At 44.5% G+C, this 27660-nt stretch overlaps 1 protein-coding gene across 1 annotated transcript; it reads right to left on the bottom strand.

The window, feature by feature from the left end:
- Nucleotides 1–1385: 1385 nt before the first annotated feature.
- On the bottom strand, nt 1386–26985 carry LOC120061836 (retinoic acid receptor gamma-A-like). The gene is made up of 8 exons (XM_039011632.1): nt 26411–26985; nt 4669–4817; nt 4102–4243; nt 3425–3588; nt 3158–3334; nt 2597–2801; nt 2168–2326; nt 1386–1884 (listed from the first exon to the last, which is right to left on the bottom strand). The coding sequence occupies exons 1-8, from the start codon at nt 26553–26555 to the stop codon at nt 1568–1570; spliced, it is 1458 nt and encodes a 485-aa protein (XP_038867560.1). The 5' UTR covers nt 26556–26985; the 3' UTR covers nt 1386–1567.
- Between the last annotated feature and the right edge of the window lie 675 nt (nt 26986–27660).

Here is a 27660-nt window from a genome sequence, read left to right as displayed (position 1 = left end):
TTCATGGACATCGATGATATGTGTAACTATGACCTACACATTTGAGTTATTCTATTGAATTAATGGAATGGACCTAAGACTGAACTGGTCCGGTGAGTGTTACTTAGTGATCCAGTAATCCAGTCCATGTATCCTTTATCATATCGCTGCTCATTATGGCTTACTTTCAATGTGCTGTACTATTATCAACACACCACCTGAGCCTTGGCTTGGGGATGGGAGTAGACACCTACTTTCATTTTCACAGATACTCAGCTATGTGCTGGATTCTGCCCACCCAGATATCTGATCACCCCCCTGGTAGACCACCAGGCATTCCACTGAGAACAAAAGGAAATGACAACGAAAAGAGAGTCCTCTTTCACATTCAGATCCCGCTTGAATGGCTTGTAGATGAAGAGAACAGGGAGTGTGACGGACCATCGGTGCTACCCCACACTCCCTTGTTGTGATTTCCTTCAACATTCTAGAGTCTAGAGTCACCTTGAGTCAAAGCATTGGCATTAAAAAGCATAACATTGACCCTGCACACATGGATGTTTAATGAGTGTGTTTGTGTGTTTATGAACTATAGCTTGTAAAATCCTTGTTGTTTTAGTTTGTCTCACCCTACAGAGATCTATAGTAAGCTCTGTCCCAATGAGTGAAGTCACAAGCACAGACAATGTAAAGATTAGAAGAGAGTTGCCAGTTTGCGAGATGGGTTGCCAGATTGAGAATCTATCGCTAGTTTGAGATGGCTCATCAAACATGAGCATGACTGAAGCACAAACATACAAAAAAACGATCAAATAGAAAAATGCATAGTAATACACATGAATATACAATATGGTGAAATATGAATGCATACGTTTTCTTTTGGAAAATCATACAATAGAAGAAAAAAGGTCAAATGTCACTGGAAATTATTTTCAAAGGCATGTGTGGCAATGGTTTCCACATTAAGAGTTTGGTTGTTGCAGATGTCGTTTCGTCATTGCTCTTGCACTTATCCTAGCCCTTAAGGAAAGTGGGGGAGTATATTTCCTATAGACCCCCGCTTGAAGCTGCTGCCACTCCGCTTTGCATTTCCTTATGTTTCTGTTTGTTTGGAGACAGCGTTGTAAAGTAACATAATGGTCAGTCTTATGGTTGGCACAGTGATCTCTCGTGACCCTTGTCCCAACTCAGTGACACTTAGTGCTTGTTTTTCTCTCTCTTCTCTTATTTCCCGGACTACATGTTCCACGTGTTCCTATAGAAAGGGCCCGTTTCACCATGGAGTGTCAGAGTCGGTGCAATACATATACAGCCTTTACTTCTCTGTTTATCTAGAGCAAAGAGGGAATTATTATGGGTATACAGTATGTATGTGTATGTGTGTATATTTGTAAATGTATGGGGGGGGGGGGGGGGGGGGTAGTGTAACAACAGAGGTGAATGCTATGTCTTGGCAAAGACCCTTGTTACAGGATGGGCTGCTCATGTAGGGAGATGACTTGGTGTGCTAGGACAGGGAGTGTTGGTCTGTCTGAGGGTGGTGGAGCAGGAGGTGATGTGTATGGGTCAGAGTGCATCACTATGTCTCTCACTGGGCTCTCCCAGTCGCCCCTTTCTGGGACCCCCCTGCTGCCACTGCAGCCTCCCCCCAAGGCTCCCCATCGCTGTCCGCCCCTCTCTCCCTATCCTCATCCCCCCATTCATCCTCTTCATCTTCCTCCTCCAGGCTCTTCTCCTCCTCTCTCTCTTTCTTGATGGCCTGGATGGCGGGGGGGGCGGCGGCAGAGGCGCTGTCCCCAGAGTCGCTGCTGTCCTCAAAGGCTTCAGGGTTCTCCAGCATCTCCCTGATCAGAGGAGGCATGGGGCCTGGGATCTCCATCTTCAGAGTGATGGCCCTCTCTGCACCTACAGTACACAGAGAGAGAGCGAGACAGAGACATGCATAAACATGAGTTTACATTCACATTTACATTTGAGCCATTTAGCAGACTCCTCCAGAGCAACTTACAATCAGTTAGTTATTAATTGTTAATTATTTGTGGCTCTATGTCTCTATCAATACTGATTGAAAGCCGGAGTCTGAGGATCTACTGTACATGCATATTGATCTATGTGTCAGGATGCGTTAAGGCTATAGCCTATGTTATGAATAGAGATCTAGGCTGTGCAGATCCTTATCTGTACTGACCCTTGGTGCTGATGCCCCTGAGGTCAGTGACCTTCATCAGCATACGGGGGAACAAATGGGGCTTGTTGGGGCGTCTGCGGCGGGCGTAGATCTTTAGGGCCTCCAGGAGGGGCTCCTGCAGCTTGTCTACCTTCTGGGGCTCCTCCAAGTCCATACGGTCTGAGGGAGAGAGCCAACACACAGGGTCAGGAAGGGGGGTGGGCAATGATAGAGGGTGAGGAAGAGTAAGCAGCCAATGACATAGGGTCAGGGGGGAAAAAAGACGTGAACAAAAAGAGAAGAGGAGAGAGTGCTTAGTATATTGAGACAAACACACATGCGCGCGCGCACACACACACACACACACACACACACACACACACACACACACACACACAGTCACACAAACACACACATGAACACAAACAATAACAGCCAATGCTGCAGTACCTCCACAGATGAGGCAGATGGCGCTGAGGAGGCCAGTCTCTGTGTCGTCCATCTCCAGAGGCAACAGCTGGCCAGCAAAGGCAAACACCAGTTCTGTGAGCGGGCCGAAGCCTGCGTTGTGCATCTGGGTCCGGTTCAGAGTCAGCCCGTCTGAGAAGGTCATTGTGTCCTGCTCCGGAGTGTAGCGAGTGCAGATCCTCAGCATCTGAGAGTGAGGAGAGGAGAAGATAGAGAGGTTAGGGGAATAACGACAACAAGGATGATGAAAAGGGAGGACGAAGAAGAGGAGGTAGTGTAAAGTGTAGGGAGTGACAGAGGATGGAGGACAGTGACATGTGGATTGTGCAATGTGTGTGTATAGTGTGTTGAGGGAAAGCGAAGTATGGATAGAGCATTGTAAGGGAGAGAGGAGTGGATAGATTGTAGTGAGGGAGAGAAGGGTGAAGGTGGAGGGAGAGATGAGTGAAGGTGGAGGGAGACATGAGTGTGCACTGTAAAGAGTAGTGAGGGAGAGAGGAGTACAGACAGAGTGGAGGTGGGGGGAGAGAGGTGTTTAGGTACCAGTATGTCCAGACAGGCTGATTTGAGGAGTGTGATCTGGTCAGCGATGGTGAGGGTGGTGAAGCCTGGCAGGCGCTTGGCAAACTCCACTATTTTGATGATGCACTTGGTGGAAAGTTCACTGAACTTATCCCACAGCCCCAGATCCAACTGTACACGGTGGTCTGCACTGGAGTTCTGGAACACAGGAGAGACACAGAGAGAGAGAGGGCTGAGATTCGTGTGTGCGTGTGTGTGCGTGTGCGTGTGTGTCTGTATTTGACTCACTGTAGTGTATTTGCCCAGCTGGACGAGTGAGGGGAAGGTGTCTTTGTGGGCCTTGCTGACTTTGTTGACCAGCTCCTCCAGTTCTCCACTGAGCTCATAGCTCTCCGGCAACACCACCTCCTCCTTCACATCCTTCTTCTTCTTGTTCCTGTCATTACGCACCGCTGCATGGGGGACAAGGCAGCAGGTAGCCTGGCGGTTAGAGAGTTGGGCCAGTAACCGAAAGGTCGCTAGTTCGAATCCATGAGCCGACAAGGTGTAAAAACTGCCGATGTGCACTTGAACATGGCACTTAACTCTATTGCTTCAGAGTTGCCGTTGATAATGGCTGGCCGTGACCCTACTCTTTGAGACAACAGTGAAAGGGAAAGTGATAGATTGGTGGTAGTTGTTGTCATCTAATAGAGCAACACATCCCTCATGCTTCCCTCCTTCCTTCCTCTCAGGATGTCCACTTATAGAGCGGCCATATTGTGATTTCAGTGCTACCCCAGTACAGACATGGACTGTACTGAGATCCCTTTCCAAAACACTCTTTGCCACACAATCACTCTCACACGCTCTCTGTATTCCAACCATCTCTGATCCCCTCACACCTTTACACTTGAGCACAGCATACCCAGAAGGTATGGGCAAAACTGGTTGTAATGCAATCTTTCTGAGGCCCTGGCACTCACCTTCTTTGGACATGCCGACCTCAAAGCACTTCTGCAGCCGGCAGTACTGACAACGGTTACGGGTCACCTTGTTGATCTGACAGTTCTTGTCTCGGTGGCAGGTATACACCATGTTCTTCTGAATACTGCGCCGGAAGAATCCCTGAAAGAGAGAGAGAGAGAGAGAGAGAGAGAGAGAGAGAGAGAAAGAGAGACCGAGAGATACAGAGAAAGTATGAGGAACCGAGAGACCAAGAGAGAGTAAAAGAGAGAGAAATCAGCCATTAAAACATTGTTTCCGGGAGCATAGATCTCTCACTCCATAGCCACAGGAGGGGATTTGAGCCCATGCCTTTGTCCTTAGATAAAGATTCCACCAGAGGGCAGCACAGGCATCTTTTCATCCTCTAACGTCAGAATAGGGATGAACTGCATGGACACAATTATGGTAGACTGTCTGTGTGCCCCTGTCTGACTGTTCATGGCTTGTTTGTTTGTTTGTGTATGCATGTTCTGTATATATCATGTATTTGCTTGGGTTACACATCCTGTCTGTACATATTGACTGAGTCTCTTTGTGTGTCTCACCTTGCAGCCCTCACATGAGCTGACCCCATAGTGGTATCCAGAGGACTTGTCCTGGCACACGAAGCAAGGCTTGTAGATGCGAGGAGGAGGGGGCGGAGAGGGTGAACTGGGCACCATCTCCTCAGAGCTGGTGCTCTGGGTCTCTACTGCTGCTCACATAGAGGGAAAGAAAGAGATTGTTTATTTCACTTTTGTTTATTATCTATTTCACTTGCTTTGGCAATGTAAACATATGTTTCCCATGCCAATAAAGCACTTTGAATGTAATTGAGAGAGAGAGAGAGGGAGAGAGAGAGAGAGAGAGAGAGAGAGAGAGAGAGAGAGAGAGAGAGAGAGAGAGAGAGAGAGAGAGAGAGAGAGAGAGAGAGAGAGAGAGAGAGAGAGAGAGAGTGAGTAGGGGGCAAGAAAGACAGACTTTAACTTACTGCACATTTCAGTATTGCAGCTAATAGGTATACTGTGTGTCAGAGGATTAACGCAACTCTTTCTGAAGCCCCCAAACATCTTTGAAGGTGCATTACAAGTACAATACCCGACTGGGGTTCAATGGGACCCACAGTGTTGTTCCCTAAATAAGTTAAGCTGATATATAGATATGGAGTAACTGATAAAGGCAGACTTGTCAACAAACAAGCCCAACCCCCCTCTAGCCCAGCCTTTCAGCTCTACCCAGGAGGGCAGCTCAAAGGCAAACATTTTAAGAGATGGGGGGTTGGTTCAGCACTGATTGACATTGGAGAGAGAGAGAAAGAGAGAGATCGAAAGAGGGAAAAGAGACACAATTAGCTGATGGCCAGATGGCTATGCTGATAAAATGCTGATTGGCAGATGAGATTTGATTGCCGTCTCCACTTCTGGGGAGTGGGGGGTGGAGCATACCTCTGACTGTCTGACTAACTGACAGCTGAATAGTGTGTGTGTGTGTGTGTGTGTGTGTGTGTGTGTGTGTGTGTGTGTGTGTGTGTGTGTGTGTGTGTGTGTGTGTGTGTGTGTGTGTGTGTGTGTGTGTGTGTGTGTGTGTGTGTCTTTTTTTATTTTGAATGCCTGTCCAACCCGACATGCTTGTATACCTCTAGTCACATTTGAACAAACAGACTGAAGGTGTTTATGAGACTGCTGTCTCCCTCTGTCCCTCCCTTCTGTCTCGCAGGGGGAAAATGGCACACAATATAACACCATTTGCTGTCCCACAAGCAGTCATTCAACTGCTGCCAATGAAAACCTTCAAAATAAACAACGTCAAACACACACACACACACACACACACACACACACACACACACACACACACACACACACACACACACACACACACACACACACACACACACACACACACACACACACACACACACACACACACACACACACACACAGACAAACATTTGAACACAGAGACAACACGACATGGATGAAGCCCAGATGAGTGAAACCTTGGTCCATGTCTAAAAGGGAAAACGTCTTTATTTTGTATTCACCTTAATTCTAAGAGTGCAGTCCTTCTCTTTTTCATCACTGACCATTTCAGGTCTATGCACCATCTAGCTACTTAACATAACTACAAATGCACTGTGTTTTTCCTGACTTCACACACACAACAAAGAGCAGACATTTGCATAGACACACACACACACACACATTCATTTATAAATGGTCAAAAGCACATATACACATATATTTAGCTACATTCACCGACCAAGCCCCCAAAACAATCCCCTCTAACATGCCTTTCAACTTTCACCTTCAGTCACCCCAACTTCACCTCCCCATGCCCATTCCCAAACCCCCCTGTTTTTCTCTTGTTTCCTGGCCCTAAATTCCTCAGCGCAGGCTGGCCAGGGTTTAATAGAGGACCAGGCTCGTAAGCTGGCCTATAAAGGTTGTGTCTGGGCTGGGAAGGAGGCCCCCGGCCAGGCCAACCGCCTCTTTATTGGGATCCAGTCACCTTGGACAGCCATTCACACCACCAGCTGGACCCTCGCATCCCTTCCCCGTAAAAAAAGACAAAAAAAACAAAAATGGAGGCGTTGAAAATCCAAAAGCCACGCACAGCCCCCCTCCTAGCTGCCATCTTCAATGGAAAGAACAGTTCTGGCCCAAATGTGGACCTCTACACACCCCCACCTCCCCCCACCCTTCCTCCTCCTCTACACCCCTCCAGCCCCCTCTCTCTCACACTAGGGCCTGCGTTTAACAAGAGAGGCGAGACTTCAAAAATAGTAGAAAAGGGCATAAAGGAATAATCTAATAAAAGAAGAGCGGGACAAATGAAGAGAGAAATAGAGGGAAGAAAGAGAAAGACATGAGAGTTAGAGGACAGAGTGCTCCCAGTGGCTAGAGAGGTGGAATAAAACTCTGACCCTTTAGCTTTGACCTTGACTGATGAGATGTTTTGTAAGACCACCACCACCATTAGTATTAGCTACAAACAGTGTAACAGTCTACTACCACCACTACTATTAGTACTAGCTACAAACAGTGTAACAGTCTATTACCACCACTACCATTAGTACTAGCTACAAACAGTGTAACAGTCTATTACCACCACTACCATTAGTACTAGCTACAAACAGTGTAACAGTCTACTACCACCACCACCATTAGTACTAGCTACCAATAGCCTAACAGTCTACTACCACCACTACCATTAGTACTAGCTACCAATAGTGTAACAGTCTACTACCACCACCACCATTAGTACTAGCTACCAATAGCCTAACAGTCTATTACCACCACCATTAGTACTAGCTACAAATAGTGTAACAGTCTATTACCACCACCACCATTAGTACTAGCTACCAATAGCCTAACAGTCTACTACCACCACCACCATTAGTACTAGCTACAAATAGTGTAATGGTCTATTACCACCACTACCATTAGTACTAGCTACAAATAGTGTAATGGTCTACTACCACCACTACCATTAGTACTAGCTACCAATAGTGTAACAGTCTACTACCACCACCACCATTAGTACTAGCTACCAATAGCCTAACAGTCTATTACCACCACCATTAGTACTAGCTACAAATAGTGTAACAGTCTATTACCACCACTACCATTAGTACTAGCTACAAATAGTGTAACAGTCTACTACCACCACCACCATTAGTACTAGCTACCAATAGCCTAACAGTCTATTACCACCACCATTAGTACTAGCTACAAATAGTGTAACAGTCTACTACCACCACTACCATTAGTATTAGCTACCAATAGCCTAACAGTCAATTACCACCACCACCATTAGTACTAGCTACCAATAGCATAACAGTCTATTACCACCACTACCATTAGTACTAGCTACCAATAGTGTAACAGTCTACTACCACCACTACCATTAGTATTAGCTACAAATAGCATAACAGTCTATTACCACCACTACATTAGTATTAGCTACCAATAGCCTAACAGTCTATTACCACCACTACCATTAGTACTAGCTACCAATAGTGTAACAGTCTATTACCACCACTACCATTAGTACTAGCTACCAATAGCCTAACAGTCTATTACCACCACCATTAGTATTAGCTACCAATTGCCTAACAGTCTATTACCACCACTACCATTAGTACTAGCTACCAATAGTGTAACAGTCTACTACCACCACTACCATTAGTATTAGCTACAAATAGCATAACAGTCTATTACCACCACTACCATTAGTACTAGCTACCAATAGCATAACAGTCTATTACCACCACTACCATTAGTACTAGCTACCAATAGTGTAACAGTCTATTACCACCACTACATTAGTATTAGCTACCAATAGCCTAACAGTCTATTACCACCACTACCATTAGTACTAGCTACCAATAGTGTAACAGTCTATTACCACCACTACATTAGTATTAGCTACCAATAGCCTAACAGTCTATTACCACCACTACCATTAGTACTAGCTACCAATAGTGTAACAGTCTATTACCACCACTACCATTAGTACTAGCTACCAATAGCATAACAGTCTATTACCACCACTACCATTAGTACTAGCTACCAATATTGTAACAGTCTATTACCACCACTACCATTAGTAAATCAAATCAAATCAAATGTTATTAGTCACATGCGCCGAATACAACAGGTGTAGACCTTACAATGCTTACTTACGAGCCCCTAACCGACAGTGCAGTTTAAAAAAAATATGGATAAGAATAAGAGATAAAAGTAACAAGTAGTTAAAGAGGAGCAGTAAAATAACACTATATACAGGGGGGTGGCGGTACATAGTCAATATGCAGGGGCACCGGTCAGTTGAAGCAGTATGTACATGTAGGTAGAGTTAATTTTGGTGACTCTGCATAGATGAAAACAGAGAGTGACAGTGGTGTGGAGGGGGGAAGGGGTGGGGGGTGGGGGGGCAATGTGAATAGTCTGGGTAGCCATTTGACTAGATGTTCAGGAGTCTTATGGCTTGAGGGTAGAAGCTGTTTAGAAGCCTCTTGGACCTAGACTTGACACTCCTGTACCGCTTGTCATGTGGTAGCAGAAAGAACAGTCTATGACTAGGGTGGCTGGAGTATTTGACAATTTTCAGGGCCTTCCTCTGACACCACCTGGTATAGAGGTCCTGGATGGCAGGAAGCTTGGCCCCAGTGATGTACTGGGCTGTTCGCTCTACCCTCTGTAGTGCCTTGCGGTCGGAGGCTGAGCGGTTGCCATACCAGGCAGTGATGCAACAAGTCAGGATGCTCTCGATGGTGCAGCTGTAGAACCTTTTCAGGATCTGATGACCCATGCCAAATCGTTTCAGTCTCCTGAGGGGGAATAGGTTTTTTTGTGCCCACTTCACGACTGTCATGGTGTGCTTGGAACTTGAAGCTCTCAACCTGCTCCACTGCAGCCCCGTCGATGAGAATGGGGGCGTGCTTGGTCCTCTTTTTCCTGTAGTCCACAATCATCTCCTTTGTCTTGATCACATTGAGGGAGAGGTTGTTGTCCTGGCACCACACGGCCAGGTCTCTGACCTCCTCCCTATAGGCTGCCTCGTTGTTGTCGGTGATCACGCCTACCACTGTTGTGTCATCGGCAAATTTAATGATGGTGTTGGAGTCGTGCCTGGCCATGCAGTCATGAGTGAACAGGGAGTACAGGAGGGGAATGAGCACGCACCCCTGAGGGGCCCCTGTGTTGAGGATCAGCATGTCGGATGTGTTGTTACCTACCCTTACCACCTGGGGGCGGCCCGTCAGGAAGTCCAGGATCCAGTTGCAGAGGGAGGTGTTTAGTCCCAGGGTCCTTAGCTTATTGATGAGCTTTGAGGGCACTATGGTGTTGAATGCTGAGCTGTAGTCAATAAATAGCATTCTCACATAGGTGTTCCTTCTGTCCAGGTGGGAAAGGGCAGTGTGGAATGCAATAGAAACTAAATTATCTGTGGATCTGTTGGGGCGGTATGCAAATTGGAGTGGGTCTAGGATTTCTGGGATGATGGTGTTGATGTGAGCCATGACCAGCCTTTCAAAGCACTTCATGGCTACAGACGTGAGTGCTACGGGTCGGTAGTCATTTAGGCAGGTTCCCTTAGGGTTCTTGGCCACAGGGACTATGGTGGTCTGCTTGAAACATGTTGGTATTACAGACTCAGACAGGGAGAGGTTGAAAATGTCAGTGAAGACACTTGCCAGTTGTTCAGTGCATGCTCGAAGTACACGTCCTGGTAATCCATCTGGCCCTGCGGCCTTGTGAATGTTGACCTGTCTAAAGGTCTTACTCACATCGGCTGCGGAGAGCGTGATCACACAGTCTTCCGGTACAGCTGGTGCTCTCGTGCATGTTTCAGTGTTATTTGCCTCGAAGCGAGCATAGAAGTAGTTTCCCTCATCCGGTATGCTCGTGTCACTGGGCAGCTCTCGGCTGTGCTTCCCTTTGTAGTCTGTAATGGTTTGCAAGCCCTGCCACATCCGGCGAGCGTCAGAGCCGGTGTGGTACGGTTCAATCTTAGTCCTGTATTGACGCTTTGCCTGTTTGATGGTTCGTTGGAGGGCATAGCGGGATTTCTTGTAAGCTTCTGGGTTAGAGTCCCGCTCCTTGAAAACGGCAGCTCTAGCTTTTAGCTCAGTGCGGATGCTGCCTGTAATCCATGGTTTATGGGTGGGGTATTTATGTACGGTCACTGTGGGGATGACGTCATCGATGCACTTATTGATGAAGCCAATGACAGATGTGGTGTACTCCTCAATGCCATCGGAGGAATCCCGGAACTGTGCTAGCGGAACTGTGCTAGCAGTCTGTGCTAGCAAAACAGTGCTGTAGCTTAGCATCTGCTTCATCTGACCACTTTTTTATTGATCTAACACTGGTGCTTCCTGCTTTAATTTTTGTTTGTTAGCAGGAATCAGGAGGATAGAATTATGGTCAGATTTGTTTTAACATGTTGATAGAAATTTGGTAAAACTGATTTAAGTTTCCCTGAAAGTCCCCGGCTACTAAGAGCGCCGCCTCTGGGTGAGCGTTTTGTTGTTTGATTATGGTGGAATACAGCTCAGTCAATGCTATCTTGGTGCCAGCCTCTGACTGTGGTGGTATGTAAACAGCTACAAAGAATATAGATGAGAACTCTCTCGGTAGGTAATGTGGTCAGCAGCTTATCATGAGAAACTGTCCGTCAGGCAAGCAATGGCTCGAGACTTCCTTAGATATCGTGCACCAGCTGTTGATTACAAAAATACATTGACCGCCGCCCCTTGTCTTATCAGATGCCGCTGTTCTATCCTGCCGGTATATCGTATAACCAGCTGATAGCTGGTTAATATGGTTAGTTAGCTGGTTAGTATGTTAATATTGTCGTCATTGAGCCACGTCTCCGTGAAGCATAAGATGTTACAGTTTTTAATGTCTTGTTGGCAGTTTAATCTTCCCAATAACTCGTCCATTTTATTGTCCATGATTGCAAGTTCGCGAGCAGAATTGAGGGGAGTGGTCGTTTATTCGATCGCCTCCTACTCCTCAGAAGGCAGCCCGCCCTCCGGCCTCTCTTTCTCCGCCTCCTCTTCACGCTGATCACTGGGGTCGGGGCCTGTTCCCGAGGGAGCTGTATATCCTCCGCCTCGGGCTCTTCAGAGTCGTGAAAGAAGAAAAAGGATTCTGCTAATCCGTGGTGAGTAATCGCAGTCCTGATGTCTAGAAGTTATTTTTCGGTCATAAGAGACGATAGCGGCAACATTATGTACAAAAATAGTAAAAAAATGAGTTACAAACAACGCAGATAAACAAAAAAAAAACACAATCGGTTGGGGGCACATAAAACCTCTGCTCCGGCGGCATTTTAGCTGAACATTTTAGTACCAGCTATCAACAGCGTAACAGTCTACTACCATCACTACCATTAGTACTAGCTACCAAAAACCTAACCGTCTACTACCACCACTACCAGGATAATAGCGGACGATATTGCCACTCCTATTTGACATATCAAATCAAATCAAATTGTATTGGTCACATGGTTAGCAGATGTTAATGCGAGTGTCGCGTAATGCTTATGCTTCTAGTACCGACAGTGCAGTAATATCTAACAAGTAATCTAACAAATTCACAATGACTACCTTATACACACAAATGTAAAGGGATGAATAAGAATATGTACATATAAATATATGAAAGAGCGATGGCCGTGCGGCATAGGCAAGATGCAGTAGATGGTATAGAATACAGTATATACATATACATATATCTACAGGTATATACATATACATATGAGATGAGATGCTATCAATGTATCAAAACGTCATTCCGCTACCTAAGAATAGTAAAGCCCCCTTTACTGGCTCAAATAGCCGACCAATCAGCCTGTTTACCAACCCTTAGTAATCTTCTGGGAAAAATTGTGTTTGACAATGCTATTTTACAATAAACAAATTGACAACAGACTTTCAGTACGGTTATAGGGAAGGACATTCAACAAGCACAGCACTTACATCAATGACTGATGATTGGCTGAAAGAAATTGATGAATAAAAGATTGTAGGGGCTGTTTTGTTAGACTTCAGTGTGGCTTTTGATATTATCGATCCTAGTCTGCTACTGGAAAAATGTATGTGTTATGGCTTTACACCCCTTGATATATTGTGGATAAATAGTTACCTCTCTAACAGAACACAGAGAGTGTTTTTTAATGGAAGCCTCTCCAACATAATCCAGGTAGAATCAGGAATTCCCCAGGGCAAGTGTCTAGGCCCCTTGCATTTTTCAATCTTTACTAACGACATGCCACTGGCTTTGAGTAATATAAAGTAATGTGTCTATATATGCGGATGACTCAACACTATACACGTCAGCTACTGCAGGGACTGAAATGACTGCAACACTTAACAAAAAGCTGCAGTTAGTTTCAGAATGGGTGGCAAGGAATAAGTCTTTCCTAAATATTTCAAAAACTGAAAGCATTGTATTTGGGATAAATCATTCACTAAACCCTAAACCTCAGCTTAATCTTGTAATAAATCATGTGGAAATTGAGCAAGTTGAGGTGACTAAACTGCTTGGAGTAGTCCTGGATCGTAAACTGTCTTGGCCAAAACATATTGATACAACAGTAGCTAAGATGGGGAGAAGTCTGTCCATCATAAAGCGCTGCTCTGCCTTCTTAACAGCACTATCGACAAGGCAGGTCCTACAGGCCCTAGTTTTGTCGCACCTGGACTACTGTTCAGGCGTGTGATCAGGTGCCACAAAGAGGGACTTTGTGGCACCGGCAATTGGCTCAGAACAGGGCAGCACGGCTGGCCCTTGGATGTACACTAAATTGCAATTGGCTCAGAACAGGGCAGCACGGCTGGCCCTTGGATGTACACTGAGAGCTAATATTAATCATATTCATGTCAATCTCTCCTGGCTCAAAGTGGAAGAGAGATTAACTTCATCACGACTTGTATTTGTGAGAGGTATTTACATGTTGAATGCACCAAGCTGTCTGTTTAAACTACTGGCACACAGCTCGGACACCCATGCATACCCCACAAGACATGCCACCAGAGGTCTCTTCACATTCCCTAAGTCCAGCACAGACTATGGGAGGCACACAGTACTACATAGAGCCATAACTACACAGAACTATATTCCACATCAAGTAACTCATGCAAGCAGTAAAATTTGATTAAAAACTGATAGAAATACACCTTATGGAAGAGCAGTGACTGTGAAGCAACACAAACATAGGCACAGACACATGCATACACACACACGATAACATACGCACTATACACACACGTACACATGGATTTTGTGTTGTAGATATGTGGTAGTAGAGGGGCCTGAGGGCACACACTTGATGTGTTGTGAAATCTGTTGTGAATGTATTGTAATGTGTTTAAAATTTTAGAACTGCCTTAATTTTGCTGGACCCCAGGAGGAGTAGCTGCTGTCTTGGCAGTAGCTAATGGGGATCCATAATAAAAACAAATACAAATACTATTAGTACTAGCTACCAATAGTGTAACAGTCTACTACCACCACTACCATTAGTACCAGCTATCAATAGCCTAACAGTCTACTACCACCACTACCATTAGTACCAGCTACCAATAGCCTAACAGTCTACTACCACCACTAACAATACCATTAGTACTAGCTACCAATAAGCTACGAGTCTACCACTAACATTAGTACTACTACTAGACCAATAGCCTAAAACCACTACCAAAACCACTACCACCATCGGTAGCCCAACATCTTACTACAACCAATAGCCTACATTGAGATGCTACCACTACTTCAACTGTTGCTCCTATGTTGTCTCGCCCTGACCTTAGAGAGACGTTTTATTTCTCTATTTGGTTAGGTCAGGGTGTGATTTGGGGTGGGCATTCTATGTTGTCTATTTCTTTGTTTTTGGCCGAGTATGGTTCCCAATCAGAGGCAGCTGTCTATCGTTGTCTCTGATTGGGGATCATACTTAGGCAGCCCTTTTTCCCACTTTCTGTTGTGGGATCTTGTCTTTTTGTGTTGCATGTGTTTGTACTCCTAGCTTTGCGTTCATTGAGTTGTTTATTGTTTTTTTTGGTGGAACATTTAAATTAAAGGAAAATGTACGCCTACCACGCTGCACCTTCTAACGACGAACGTAACATATGGTCACAGGAACCACAGCCACTGTTGCTTTTACGGCTGGTGATTAGAGTCAGGACTTTTTCGTGACCAGCAATCCCAACCAGGAATAACTCTGGGCCCTCGTTCACTATAACTGCTCTGATCAGTGTTATAGAAGACTGAGGTTGCTTAATTGTGATCGCATGTAGACGATCAAGCGAATATGTCTGAGCATTCCGAAATATAATCCTGGGCCCCAAATCCTTCTACCATGGCCTGAGACAGACAGAGACCCAGTCCCAGGATATGTCCAAAATTACTACTTCTTACCAGGGCCCATAGGAAATTAGAGCACTATATAGGGAATTAGAGTACTATATAGGGAATTAGAGTACTATATAGGGAATTGGAGCACTATATAGGGAATTGGAGCACTATATAGGGAATTGGAGCACTATATAGGGAATTAGAGTACTATTTACATTTAAGTCATTTAGCAGATGCTCTTATCCAGAGCGACTTACAAGTACATACATTCATACTTTTTTTTTTGTACTGGCCCCCCGTGGGAATCGAACCCACAACCCTGGCGTTGCAAGCGCCATGCTCTACCAACTGAGCCACACGGGGCCCAATACTATATAGGGAATAGGGTACCTTTTGGAACACCCATGCTGTCAGTAGAGACAGGTAGTGGAGGTGGTAGTGGGTTGGTGCTGAGTGAGGGACACTGTAACCGGAGTGCTGTTTTCTATTTATGTAGTAACACTACAATGAAAGAAAGGCCCAGAAAAAAGGCTCCTATTGAAAACGAGGAGCTGCATGTGGCGCCAGGGGAGAGGTAGTGACTGACAATGTCTGACGCGAGGGGGGAGAGGTGGAGAGAGGGAGAGACAGAAAAGGGAGAAAAGACAAAAGGACACAAGATAAAGGGAGAGAGGGAGACAGAGAAAAAGGAAGGGGCATAGAAGGACATGAGTGAGGGAAAACAGGAGAACACAGAGAAATAGATTGGGACAATCCCAGCTCCACCTGGCTGGAAGAGACCGAGAGAGAGGGGGCCTGGATCTGTCAGGATCTGTCATCACCCTGAACTGAGCCCAGCCTCTGAGCCTCAGCCTGAAAAAACGCCCTTCTCTCTCTCCTTCTGTCTCTTTCTTCACCCAGGGCTTACCTCACAGCGTGTCACTACATCAATCAGCATCCATAGGACTACCCCTAGACAAGCAATTAGACCAGCTCCACCACTCACAACTCCCTCCATCTCACTTTATCCCTCTCTCTCTCCCACCTTCCTCTCTCCATCCTTGTTTATCCCTCTACCTTCCTTCTTCCACCTTTTCACTTTGTGCAAAAGTGGGTCTGTGGCTACCCTGGTGCTTTAGTTAGCTGCAGTTTGCTCTCTCTCTCTATCTCTCTCTCTTGCGTTCACCTTTTTCATCTCCCTCTTCCTTTCATTCTCTCTCACTCCCTCTTTCTTTTTCTCTGCTTCTCCTTCAGGGTGTCTCAGCTCTACACATCTCTCTCTTGCTCTCTCTCGCACTCCCCCTCTCTTTCAATTCAATTCAAGGGCTTTATTGGCATGGGAAACATATGTTTACATTGCCAAAGCAAGTGAAGTAGATAATAAACAAAAGTGAAATAAACAATAAACAATTAAAAAAGTAACAGTGAACATTACAGTCACAGAAGTTCCAAAAGAATAAAGACATTTCAAATGTAATATTATGTCTATATACAGTGTTTTAACGATGTGCAAATAGTTAAAGTACAAAAGGGAAAATAAATAAACATAAATATGGGTTGTATTTACAATGATGTTTGTTCTTCCCTTTTCTTGTGGCAACAGGTCACAAATCTTGCTGATGTGATGGCACACTACGGTATTTCACCCAATAGACATGGGAGTTAATCAAAATTGGGTTTGTTTTCGAATTATTTATGGATCTGTGTAATTTGAGGGAAATATGTATCTCTAATATGGTCATACATTTGGCAGGAGGTTAGGAAGTGCAACTCAGTTTCCACTTCATTTTGTGTGCACATAACCTGTCTTCTCTTGAGATCCAGGTCTGCCTACGGCAGCCTTTCTCAATAGCAAGGCCATGCTCACTGAGTCTGTACATAGGCAAAGTATTCCTTAAGTTTGGGTCAGTCACAGTGGTTAGATATTCTGCCACTGTGTACTCTCTGTTTAGGGCCAAATAGCATTCTAATTCCTCTGTTTTTTTGTTAATTTCTTCTAATGTGTCAAGTAATTATCTTTTTGTTTTCTCATGATTTGGTTGGGTCTAATTGTCTTTCTCACTCTCTCGCTTCGCTCCCTCTTTCTCTCTCTCTGCTTCTCCTTCAGTGTGTCTCAGCTCGACACATCACTGTTTAGAAAACAAAAGCTCCTGTGAAACCTGAGGCCTTCCTTATCAGCCCCCAGAAGCCTGGGACTCAATTAGCATGACAATCCCCATCCTGAGTGCCGTGTGTCAGCCTAGGCTATGAGGAGGGGTGATGGGGGGTGTGGGTGGGGAGGGCAGGTACAGCAGAGCCATCACAATACCGTATCATTTTACTCCTAATCCCCTCTGTTTTTGCATGGCTTCTTTTTGCAGGGGAGGGAGTGAGTCTTCATAATCCCCCCTTGTCACTTATACATGCACCACTTTCTACCATCGGTTGGCCTTCACACACTCCCCCATCTATCCCCCTCTTTCTCCCTGTCTGTCTTTCAACCATGCAGCATAGGTCTGTCTTAACTCGCTCTACCTATGCTAGCTATTACAGCTGGGGCATGAGGCTGACATACACTGAGGCCATGTACATTTTTCATCTAATTACAGAGTTTTCTTGACCTTTGAGACTCATTAGATGTCTGAATGAACCTCAATGTAGATACAAGCTTGTCAGTTACACAATGATTTTTTTTTGTCAGTGTAGGCTATAGCCTACGTTAGTACAGTTTGCTTGCTACAACAGCCGGACCGTGAAGAAGCTTTAGTCAAGACCTTATGCAAACTTTTCACCCATTTGTCATATATGTCACATGGATCCTAGCGGTGAGAAATGCATTTTCATATCCAGCACGCACCCACATGCACACGGTGTAGCGTGTTGAATGTATGCTGTGATGAAGGGCTCCTTTCATACGCTGTGGGCGACAGAGTGGGGCGCATTGCCCAAGGGGCAGTTCAGACTTCTCAGGGGTGGGCTTCAGCCAGCCTGGTGGGCTTCAGCCAGCCTGGTGGGCTTGACAGACCCTCTCCATGGGATGTTACTATGGGAGTATCCTGTGATTTTGTCTACGTTTATCTTCCCTTGTATTTTCAACAAAATAGTTATATTTTATTTACTAGGCAAGACCGTTAAGAACAAATTCTTGTTTTACAATGACGGCTTACCCCGGCCAAACCATCCCCTAACCCGGACGACGCTGGGCCAATTGTGCGGCGCCCTATGGGACTCCCGATCACAGCCGGTTGTGATACAGCCCGGGATCGAACCAGTGTTTGTAGTGACGCCTTAGACCGCTGCGCCACTTAGGACCCATAAGTAGTGTTCCTGACACAGGTATCTGACAAGGAAAAACTCCATGTCCTAGTGATACCTGGCAATAACTTAATAGTATTTTTTCCTGGTCAGGGTCACATGGCTTTTTCGAGTTCTAATGATCGATATGAGATGGCATTTTATAGAGATGAGTTTCTGCACAAACTTCAGTTGTGCCAACATAATGGAATCTCGGTACATGACTGTAGGCGTTCAGTTTTAAATTGGACGTGCTCCAATCTACAGTATGGCGCTATCAGGTCTCCAAAGACTCATTTGGTTTGCAAATTTCCTTTTACATAACTTCTCGCCTCACAAAATGTTCTGGAGTCTGGTGTGGAATGTGTGTGCGTGTGAATGTGTGTGAGTGTAGGCTGGTTTCAGTGTATGAACATGTTGGAATGTGTGTATCGGTTTTCAGTGTGACTTTCAGTGTGACTTTCAGTGTGAAATAAGGGAACAACACATACAGTATGTGGGAACAACACACAAGAACACCACCGTAAGCCTGATCTGAGGGAGAAAATGGAGACTACGTTAACTCATCCCATCCTGTATATACCAACAAACAGGAAAACAATTCCCTTGTGTGTCTTCAAACCCATATGCTCCACAATGACCACTCACTCTTTGAAATGAGCATGATGTGGGCAAATGTGTGAACTGATTTAATGGGTCATTCTAGAGTTGTATCTGTACACTGGTGTTAAACATACTAGTTCGTTATAACAGATAGGCCTATGTTTACAGATAACCAATAAGGATTTTTGTATTTTACCAGGCAAGTCATTTAAGAACAAATTCTTATTCACAATGACGGCCTACCCCGGCCTAACCCCAACAACGCTGGGCCAATTGTGCACCATCCTATGGGACTCCCAATCACAGCCAAATGTGATACAGCTTGGATTTGAACCAGGGACTGTAGTGATGCTTCTTGCACTGAGATGCAGTGCCTTAGACCACTGCGCCACTCGGGAGCCCCAAATAAGCCTGAACCCCAGGAGAGGATATGCTGAGTGCGTGTATGTGTTAGCACGGGGGGGTGGGTCGAAGACATTTCAGTCTAAAATGTGGAGCAATGGCACTTCCTTTCGTCAGCTGTCTTAAGTTCAATACCTACACCCCCCATCCTCCCTCACCTCCCTTCCCCCTCCCCGGCCTGTCCCATACCCCTCCCTCTCTCCCCCTTCTGCCTTCCTGCTCTGTTGGGAGGAGGAGCCCTTCCTGTCATTGGCAGCTTCTTTGAAAGGAAAGCCTGTGATAAAACCAGTCTACCGTCCAGGAGATGGCTCCATAAAAACAGCAACACCAAACGCACAGGCAAGAGGGGGTCACACGCACAAACACATGAGCACACACCAGCTCATGCATGCACACACACAATCCGAGAGGAATTATCACACCCTTACTAGAACGACACACAGCCGTGGACTATACGGCAAACACACACACATACACACAGATAATGTGGAGAGTAATGCTGCAAGTTCACCTACAGATGTAGGATCTTAATATGATCACCCTGTTGCAGGGAACATTCAGGAAATGTACAACTTGTAGTGTATTTGAGGTTTAAAAAGGCTTCTAAAGTTTGTAATTTCCACTTTGAAATGTCAGACTTGAAATTTCAGACTTGACCCCTACAAAAATATCCATTCATTAAAATCCACATAATACTTAATATTTCCTGTTGCTGCAGGGTTACTTTCCTACTGTAGCAGATTGGCTCAAATGAAGATCCTACATCTGTACTGACTTTTGTATATGTTCACTCTATAAATACAACTGCAGTGTTTTATGCAATATTTACTCCCATATGTTTTTCTCCTAACAGAGATGGACAGGAAGGCAGGGTTTCTTTGTGAGGGGGGGGGGGGGGGGGGGGGTTCTTTTTTTAGGGACGGTTGTTAAATCAGGATTGCCCCTCACATTCACCTCACATTGCATACAAAGCAGCCTTTCTTCTTTACAACACCTCATAAAGCTACCTTTTTATTTCACCCCTTTTTTTGGATGAAACGGAGTCAACATTTGGCCACCCCTCATCTCCCCTACTCACCAACTACCCCTACTTTCTGCACAACACTTTCTTGTCAGATGACCAACACTATGCTTCAAACAGCCATGCCTTCCTAATCCCACCTTGATGAACAACAACACTGAGACAAAAACACACATAGACCCACACACACACACACACACACACACACACACACACACACACACACACACACACACACACACACACACACACACACACACACACACACACACACACACACACACACACACACACACACACACACACACACACACACGCGCACGTTTCAATTGTTTCCAAACATCCAACCATTGAAGTCAATGTGTTGTGGCCATGGATGGGAAAGACTGTTATGACACAATGAAAAGGGGAATTACAGAGTCTGAGACAAGCTAGAACAAGACTAGACGGTAAAGACTATTCATTACAACAGGTGAGGCACTACAGTGCTGCCTGGCTGCTTCCTCATGCTACAGTAACTGCTTTTCAATAACTCGACCAAGCTAATCCCATTACTTTTAAGATTGTTTGAGTTACACTGAAATTGGGAAACAATTTGTCATTACTGTCAAGAACCACTAATCCTAGTGCAATACAAGTGGTTCAGTCACCACAATTACTAAAGCACTCATCTGACTGAGAGAGGTTTGAGTATCTAAACAACCTAGCTACAAGTCCCACAAGGCATTTCAACTAACTTTGCATTAGCAATTTCAGACCAGGATTCTCAACCAGTAAATCAACATATCAATCATCAACATATCAATCATCAATCAACTAATCAGTCACTCAAAATCAATCCCTTTTGTGTGGTCGGCCAGTTTAGCACATCTGAACAGGCCTCAGTTAATAACTCAAACAGCAACTCAAACATACACAGTAGCTAAAGCTTAGCACAGGTTATTTTTGACTGAAGAGTAACAATCAGTTGACTAGCTACTTACTGGTGTTCTGCTCAGCATTGCACTGCCACAGGAAGACAGGATCCCCACTTCCTCTGGGGTTGGATCTCAAACTTCGATACATACACACTCCCAGAGACAGACAGAGACCATACACTAACACACACAGGTAGTCCTGAGGCGTCACCTCACGCCATTTACAACCATTCTATGTCTATCTGGGAGAAACCATAGAGAGGTGCCTGACGACAGTCCAATAATGTCCAAAATATAGTGTACCAGTCAAGAGTGTGCAAGGCTGTCATCAAGGCAAAGGGAGGCTGCTGTGAAGAATCTCAAATATAAAATATATTTTGATTTGTTGAAAACTTTTTTGCTTACTACATGATTCCATATGTGTTGTTTCATAGGTTTGATGTCTTCACTATTATTTTACAATGTAGAAAATAGTAAAAATAAAGATAAACCCTTGAATGAGTAGGTGTGTCCAAGCTTTTGACCGGTACTGTATAATGTAGAAAATCTTTATATCATGTAAATGAGTGGTTCTCTGACTTTGGAAAACAATGACAGACTAATACAAAGGGTAGGGTTGACTGGGTCCTTCTCCCACTGGCCCTGGCCCAATGGCACTATGACAAAGCCAGCCCAGAGGCGTCCCAGGACACTGTGTAGGACGCATAGGAGTGGACGCACCATGGACAACCAATATTATTTACTGTGTTCCCTTGCCCACTGAAGACAAGCTATAAAATGCTATTACTGAATTCCATCAGGGGCCTGTGAAATCTGTGCAGGCACAAACAGGGACAGCCGTCTGAGCACTGAGACAGACACACAAAAGCACACACACCACAGACACAAATACACACACCGTCTATGGGATGTATTCTCTCTCACTCTCCCTCTAAACCCTCTCAACTACCATCTACCTCACATATAGTATTTCACTCTGTCTCCCTATCCTTGTTTTAGACCGATTTAATCAAACTGGCTCAAGTATGTTTGTGTAAATTCTTACTTTACAACCTGTTGCCTTTGTGCATACATGTCTTATTATGGAAGCTAAAAACATATACCTGTGAGTGTCAAAGTATTTGCCATTTTTATTTGACCATGAAAAAAGTACATTTATGCTAATGTATTACTCTACATACTGCAATGTAGATTTCATCCTGCCTCTCCAATTTCTCTTAGAGAAATATTCTCACTTTACAGTTAATCTGTAACCATATTATTTAATCCTGAAGGCACAGCATTTAAAACAAACTAACATTTAATCCTATTTCACCTGAGCTTCCTAACATAGTCATGACACGTATAATGTGGCCATATGACCTTCAAGGTGGTAGTGAATAAGACATCAAGGGCAGAGAGGAGAGAAGCAGAGAGAGACAGAGGATTAGTGTTATCACTCCCAGAGAAGACATGCTGGCGTATTCTCTGATGAAAGGACGAAACCCCCTGAATACAGAAGAAGGGATGGAATTGTAAGGGGTAAATCTTAATCCCTAATCAAACCCCCATTCATCCCCCTTTCATCCCTCTCTTCTTGCTGCCCCGTCCCTGCAGGCAGTCTAATCTCTTAATTGAGCCTTTTGTAATTATAATTGAATAATTAAAGGCCTTCATTAAAGGCAAACAAATGATGTTGACGTATTCTGACAAGACACAAGATCCGAGGGATACTGTATGCATGATTCAGTGAGACGGACACACATATACAGCAGCACACTCATAAGAATTCAAAATAATGGCATGTATAGTCCTTGTTTGGTGTTGCTTTCATTATTGTACAATACCATGTCTACTTTATTTAATAGTGTTTAAAATGATGCCTTTCTCTTTCTTTATTAGGAAGCCCACCGGTGTGCAAAGAGGGACACACGCACACAGATCCTGACTTTGGCCTGTCTGTGCTCTCTCCATAACGCCTGACATTGAAACCAAGGGAGGCAGAAAGGTCCTGAACTAAAAACAACAGAAAACAGGAAAACTGGCCACACACACACACACTAGGGCCGCCTGAATGCCTATCCCGGATTATGAGAATTTAGAGAAGTAACATGACCAAGCTCCACACTGTGACAGAGCCTCTATTCCAATCTACCCCCTGGCGGATCCTTCACAGGTTGGCTGTGTTGTTGATACTAGTGCTGATGTGTTGTGTTCTCCTGTAGGCCAAATGTTCTATTCTGCTGATGATATATGAGAAAGACCTACAGCCTTCAGAATATTTACCTTATCAAATTCGATAAAACACAATGCAGTGTGTCAAAGTAATAGAGCTGAAAAAGAGCTTGGGTTGTCTTTTTGTGAAAAACGTGATGGCCTCGTTTGTTGTTGACAAGCCTGTCAATCTATCATTGACCTCCTTTCTGTCAATGCTAAACAATGACACACGGTAGTTCACCTTCCAAGGGCAAAAAACCTCAAACATCAAACACACCAGCCTGGTCGAGTCGGTCTCATAGACTAGACTTAACATAGTAATGTAAAAATTAGTATGACATGCTACGTTTGGTATGGCTATATAAGACAGAAGGTTACTTAAAGCTGTAATACGTACATTTTTGGTCGACACAAACAAATTCATAGAAATGTGTGTTATAGATCTGTCATTCTCATTGAAAGCAAGTCTAAGAAGCAGTAAATATGTTCTATGTGTGCTATTTCTATACTTCCCATTCTTAAGTTTCCTTTTTGCATCTTTAACTTTTGGTTTTGTACACCAGCTTCAAACAGCTGAAAATACAATATTTTTGTTTATGGAAAATATATTTCACAGCGGTTTAGATGGTACAATAATTCTCTACACTATACCTGTTTGTTTTGTCACATAAACTGAAATTAGGCGAACTATTAAAATTTTAGCAACCAGGAAATGTCGGAGCATCTTTAAGGCAAAAAAGGAAAGTAGGGTGCGTGGTATAATGCAAACGTCTAGCAACCTAAAAGTTGTGTGTTCCAATCTCATCACGGACAACTTTTGCAACTACTTACTACTTTTTTTTAGCTACTTTACAACTACTTAGCGTGTTAGCTAACCCTTCCCCTAACCCTTTAGCCTAACTCCTAACCTTAACCCCTAGCGTAGTTAACGTTAGCCACCTAGCTAACATTAGTCAAAACAAATTGGAATTAATAAAATATCATACAAAATGGATGATGGACATCCACAAGTTAATATATAGGCTACCATACGGAACATATCATACTAATTGGAATGTCCAGTGATTTTCTTTTACTATGTTACGTCTACCCCTGAGTCCAGGTTGAACACACTCACAAAGACCCACTACTTTGAGAATGTGAATGAGTTCTTACTGGTTATTATGCTATCCTACTACCTAAATTAGATTTTAGTTCGACCTTTCCATGTTTGGCAATGTAAGGGTGAGCCATTGCTAGCTCATCCGTCTGTTGGCAACAATGAGGGCTAACCAGTGTGAATAGAGTGGGTGAATTACGCCTCTTCGCAAGTTATTGTCTCTCGATGTTTACTGAGGTTATTGGGAACAGAGGATGGAAACAGAACACCGTTCTAAAGATGAACACTCAACACTAGATCCCTCTTTTCTCTCTCCCCGCCCGGGGCCATCCACGCCTATCAAAGGACATTTCTGTGGTCTTTAGACCTACTCGGTTTCCTCCTTATCTTTGTCTCTTTCTCAAACTGCCTAACAGATACTATTTTGTGAAGGCAACCAATCGTACGACCAGAGAAAAGTAGTTTATAAACGGAACTTAATTCACTTAAAGTGTTCGTGGAAAAATAAATCTCATTCTCTTCAATCAAAAAGTGTTCTGGTGGCCACTATGTACATTTGCGCAACAGAAACGTAATAATAAGGTCACTTAGGACATTATAGGACCTAGACTGTTACCGAATAAAGAACGGCTCATAGTTTCGATGTTCAATACAACTGTAGCAGTATTTTGTTGTCCTCCTGTCCCCTCAGAAGTTGGCGATTGTATTTAGCGAGTTGAGACCGGCTGTGGTCTCGCTCGTCCTGACAGCTCATTCGTCTTCATTACGGGAAACACCGTGGGGCTGACAGCGCCTGAAACCCTGGTGTCTTCACAATTAATGAAGATATATAGGCAGTTCACCTTGAAGAACTTAAACTTACCAGCACACGGTGTAGGCCTACTGTCATGAAGTAGAATTCCCCATAGGTCGCAATTATAAAATCGACACACAAGGCGCTAAGGGGCACAGCCTTGCGTAAAAGCGTGTAGGCCATCTGGATGAAATAGATCAATATAACATCTGTAATAGTTTCCTGTGTCTTCCCTGCCTGAACACGTTCTTATAGCGCAATGGCAAGGCCCCCCCTCATCTTTCATATTCAAATGAGCATGCCAGAAACACCATGTTGCCAGTGCCAGAGTATGCTATTATCATATGAAATACAGTGGTGAGGGTAGATGGGCTGCATAACAATCACAACTTATTTTCTCACACCCATTGTTTTTCACTCCTTTTCACTCATACAGGCATGATGTGTGTTAGCAAAGTGGCAAAGCCTCTAGGAAAAGAGAGAGAGACATGGCTCTGTTATACCCCAAGGCCTCAGTTGTTACTGTAAAGCTGTATTGTCCTACTTATTCATGCTCTAGTTATTCTTCATTAACAGTTTTGCCCTCAAATGAACTTTTAAGTTAGATGCTAATTATGTTTTTAAGTAGGCCTAGTTATTCACATTGCATCAGTTACCCATATCTCTACTGAAATGGGTCCTAGGCTTTCATCATTGGGCCTCTTGTGATCCCTCTTAAGGATCCCCTTTCATTTTGACTTTGGTAGTTAGCTTCTAAACACCTCACAAGGTCAAGGGGCCCATATTGTGAGAGAAAGCTAAATCATTCATCTGAAGTCATTCAAAAAGAAAACAAACGTGATGATGAATAAATATGCAGTCCCACACACTGAGCACATAAACAAACAAACTGGAGGATGAGAAAGGGCACGAGAATCAAATGGAATCTGTCTCTTCCTGTGGAGAGAGCTCTATGATAACATCAGCACTCTGATAAGGACACACATGCACACTGAGATTGTCACTCTTTCCGCATGATCACAATAACACCACCGGCCTCACCGGCCTGATGAGGAGAGTGAAAACCCTGTCTCTGCAAAAACACGCACAGCACACACACAAGCCTTTACAGTCTGATGAGTCGAGTGAGGAGACAGAGCAAATACTTCACTTACACTGAACACTGGCTGTCCCAGCCCAGGCAAAGGGGTCCAGACCAGGGAAGAAGGGGGTGGCCTTGCCCAGCATACAAGCCCCCTGAGTGGACACGTCGAAGAGTGGCCGAGGGGCCATCCCTAGAGCCTCCATACAGTCAAACATGTTCCTCTCTCTAGCTCCACACACACTATTTTGTCCAACAACCACAACAACACCAGAGTCCTCTTCTGCTGTGGTTGTTCAGCTGAGCTTAGCTAGCAGTGACGTCTCAGAGGAATTTCCACCCAGAGAAAAACAAGAGCAGCTCAGAGCAGGACTGGCTGTCCAGGCTTGTGGTTGTTGTAATAGTGGACCTCTGTCACTTTCAGTCGGGGTGAACCTTCTCCAGGTGCTGTGCGTCTGTCTCAGCCTCTGTTTGGTTCCACTCTGATAAAGTCCTTGACTGGCTTCTCTCTGTGTATTGGTCTTGGAGTTGAACAGCTTTTTTCCCTTTTGTCTCCTCTTTCTCTCTTCTCTTGAGCTCCAGACTACTTCCCACTCTCAGTCACCCTCTCCACTCTCTGGGTGTTTCTCATTGGGAGTTGTAACTGATCTAAACACCCCCCTCTCCTTAGCTCTCTGGGCCTCTCACACACAGCCAGTGATACTTTGGAGTGAACCAACAGCCTGTTCTCTCAGCAAAGAGGGGGGGGGGGGGGGGGGGGGGGGGGAGCAGGGAGGGAACTAGAGAGCCGGGGGCGGGCCCATTAGTCTGGTTGGTCACATAACAAACTTTCTATCCTATGTTCTCCCTCTGCTTTCCCTTCCTCCTCTTCATATTTCATATTTTACAAATGAAAACAAACACCATGCCTCCCTCCCTGTCTTTCTTTCTATTTTAATTCCAATTTAAGGGCTTTATTGGCATGGGAAACATATGTTTACATTGCCAAAGCAAGTGTAATAGATAATAAACAAAAGTGAAATAAACAATAAAAATTAACAGTAAACATTACACTCACAAAAGCTATGCTCACTGAAACTGTACGTAGTCAAACATTTCCTTAATGTTGGGTCAGTCACAGTGGTCAGGTATTCTGCCACTGTGTACTCTTGCTCTTTCTCTCAGCCCCCCTCCTCTACTCCTTTCTCAATTGAAAAGCCCCCTTCTCCCTCCCTCCCACACAGTCTTGAGCCTCCCCCATCCCTCCTTAGGGTTCAAACACCAAAGTCATTTATGTGTCCCCAATGCCACTTCATAGTGTCCCAATGGGAGGGCAAATGTAAT

Source organism: Salvelinus namaycush, chromosome 2 (genome assembly GCF_016432855.1).
Source record: "Salvelinus namaycush isolate Seneca chromosome 2, SaNama_1.0, whole genome shotgun sequence".
Taxonomy (NCBI): domain Eukaryota; kingdom Metazoa; phylum Chordata; class Actinopteri; order Salmoniformes; family Salmonidae; genus Salvelinus; species Salvelinus namaycush.
This window is presented reverse-complemented; position numbering and strand designations above follow the sequence as displayed.

Bases quoted from the DNA above. Each gene is read 5' to 3' on its own strand.
- LOC120061836 (XM_039011632.1), bottom strand. From the start codon at position 26,555: ATGTTTGACTGTATGGAGGCTCTAGGGATGGCCCCTCGGCCACTCTTC. The intron at 4,818-26,410 runs GTAAGTGAAGTA...CTATGTGAGCAG, and splicing joins TGGGACAGCCAGTGTTCAGT to CAGTAGAGACCCAGAGCACC. The intron at 1,885-2,167 runs GTCAGTACAGAT...TGTGTACTGTAG, and splicing joins CAGGGGCATCAGCACCAAGG to GTGCAGAGAGGGCCATCACT.